The sequence below is a fragment of the Theropithecus gelada genome, chromosome 3 (assembly GCF_003255815.1).
Source record: "Theropithecus gelada isolate Dixy chromosome 3, Tgel_1.0, whole genome shotgun sequence".
Lineage (NCBI taxonomy): Eukaryota > Metazoa > Chordata > Mammalia > Primates > Cercopithecidae > Theropithecus > Theropithecus gelada.
The window spans coordinates 167,020,457-167,022,539 of record NC_037670.1 but is presented as its reverse complement, the minus strand read 5'-3'; the positions used below and the strand labels follow the sequence as shown (position 1 = coordinate 167,022,539).

At 45.3% G+C, this 2,083-nt stretch overlaps 1 gene segment (V, D, J or C); it reads right to left on the bottom strand.

Moving 5' to 3' along the window:
• Positions 1 to 728: 728 nt before the first annotated feature.
• Positions 729 to 1,359, bottom strand: LOC112621716. The segment is given in 2 exon segments: positions 729 to 1,201; positions 1,311 to 1,359. Coding segments are annotated over 2 exon segments (522 nt in total).
• Positions 1,360 to 2,083: the final 724 nt, after the last annotated feature.

Sequence of the window (2,083 nt, the reverse complement as noted above, 5' to 3'; positions counted from 1 at the left end):
AGACAGGTGGAAGATTCTATGGCAATATAATCATTGTACTTCTATTTATAACAAGTACTATATAACAATTTATAATATGATAAATAAAATAAAAAGGAATAGGATCAATATTATAAATAAAACACTTATTGAGTTAAAGACCTCAGGAAAATTATTTCAAATCAAGTGAGTTGGACAGCAGTGAAAATACTCAGAGTCTAGAAACTAGATTTCCTGAGCGAGTCAAGGTGAACCAGCAGCAGTGGTGAATGCATGCTTCTGTCTATCAGGACAGCAGCAATGGCAAATGGAAACAAAATAAAGGATACATGTGGCTTAAAGTAGGCAGAAGAAATGAAGTCATATTGTTATCATGATTGTATTTATCAAGTAAGGATCACAAAAGTTGCAAAGACCTTTACTTCAAACAGGAAGAGATGTTTGATATTTTGTTGCAGAAACTTCCAAGGTGACAGGGATAGAAGAGGCTTCAGAAGAAAGATCTGCCTTAGACCTTCCAAATGCCAGATGTCCCAACATATGAAGAAGAGGCATGTTTTCTGCCCTTGTCAACCTCATGGATGTGGGCAACACAGCAGCCTCCAATACCTTTAGAAGGTGTATGTCTGCCCTGAAGGCCAAGGCTAAGACACCCACTGTTTACTTGGAGAAGTGAGCTGGCTCCAAGGACTCCTAGAGTGCAGTGGGCCGTGATTGTTTTCACCACCTACATTTGTATTCACTGTGTTTCAGGAATGAATCTGTGGTCTCTTTCTACCCAAAGGACAGCTGATGTCCAAATCTACTCCTTTCCCATGAAATGTGAGGATTAAAGAGAGGCCTCTGTTAAGGGTCTCTAGTAGCTGCAAGGAGAGAGAAGGACGAGGTTTGTGAACAGGAAGGAGGCGACCGTGCCACGCTGTGGCTAAGCTGCTGGCACAGAGATACACAGCTGAGTCCCCCTGCTCTGTGCGCTGGATCTTCAGAGTGGAGACGGATCCCTCAGGCCTCGCTGCAGAGAAGCAATCACTGGGCAGCCCTGATTTGTCTAGTTGAGCATCATTCTGGAAGTAAGTCAGAAACTCTGGGCCCTGCCCCGGGGCCTGTTGGTACCAGGAAAGGTACTCATGACCCGAAATTGGATCACACCTGAGAGTTACATCCTGTCCCCTCTTTGTGACTCTGTATCTTGGGAACTGTGAGACTCCAGCACCTGTGTGATCTGTGGAAGTAGAATTTGGCAACAGAATAAGGAAAACATTTGTAGTCATCACACACACACGCCTACACACAGAAATTAAATGAAACTACTTGGTGTTCTGAGGACTCACCTGTCCCTAGGAAACCCAGGACCACCCAGCAGAGGAGCCTGGTGCCCATTGCAGGGTCAGACCAGGACGGGGGTGTTACCAGATCAGTGTCACCGTGAGCAGGAGCAGAGGATGACGGAAGTCCTTGTCCCCACAGGGCAGTTCCCACAGTGACATCACTTCCTCTCTCAATCCCCAGGACATCAGGGTCACAGCATTTATATTAAAACACACTTGGGTGAGGCTTTAAATATTTATAAGCTCCATTTTAACATCAATGCATGGCTCATCGCGTTGGCCTCCAGAGCTGTCTGGACCCAGAGGCCTCACACTGCATCTCTGAGTTCATCTTCTCATCCCACAGCTGCTCTTCTGTCTGCTGGGCATGTCCTGTAGGATGCACCAACACTGCCCCTAACATAGGGCACAAAGGGGTGAGCTCATTGTCTTTCCTGCAAGTCAAGGTCTCCTGTGCCATCCACATTCATGACCCAGCCTCCCTCATTCCTCCAGTCACACGTGCCCAACGGGACTGTTCCATTGCATGGGTTCCCTCACGAACTGCCCTCATGCCTTTCTTCTGGGATCGCTTCCCACCTTTGTTAACTGTAACTCAGAAAAGATACCTTGATAGAAACTCACAGCGGTCTTTTTTCATATTCCACTTAAATAAGTATTTTCAATCAATGTTACCTTAAAGGAAGGAGAATGACAATTGAGCTAATTGTTATTTTTAACCACTATCTTGACTTACTCTTGTTCTCCATCTATTCTTACGGGAGGTATTTCTCTTT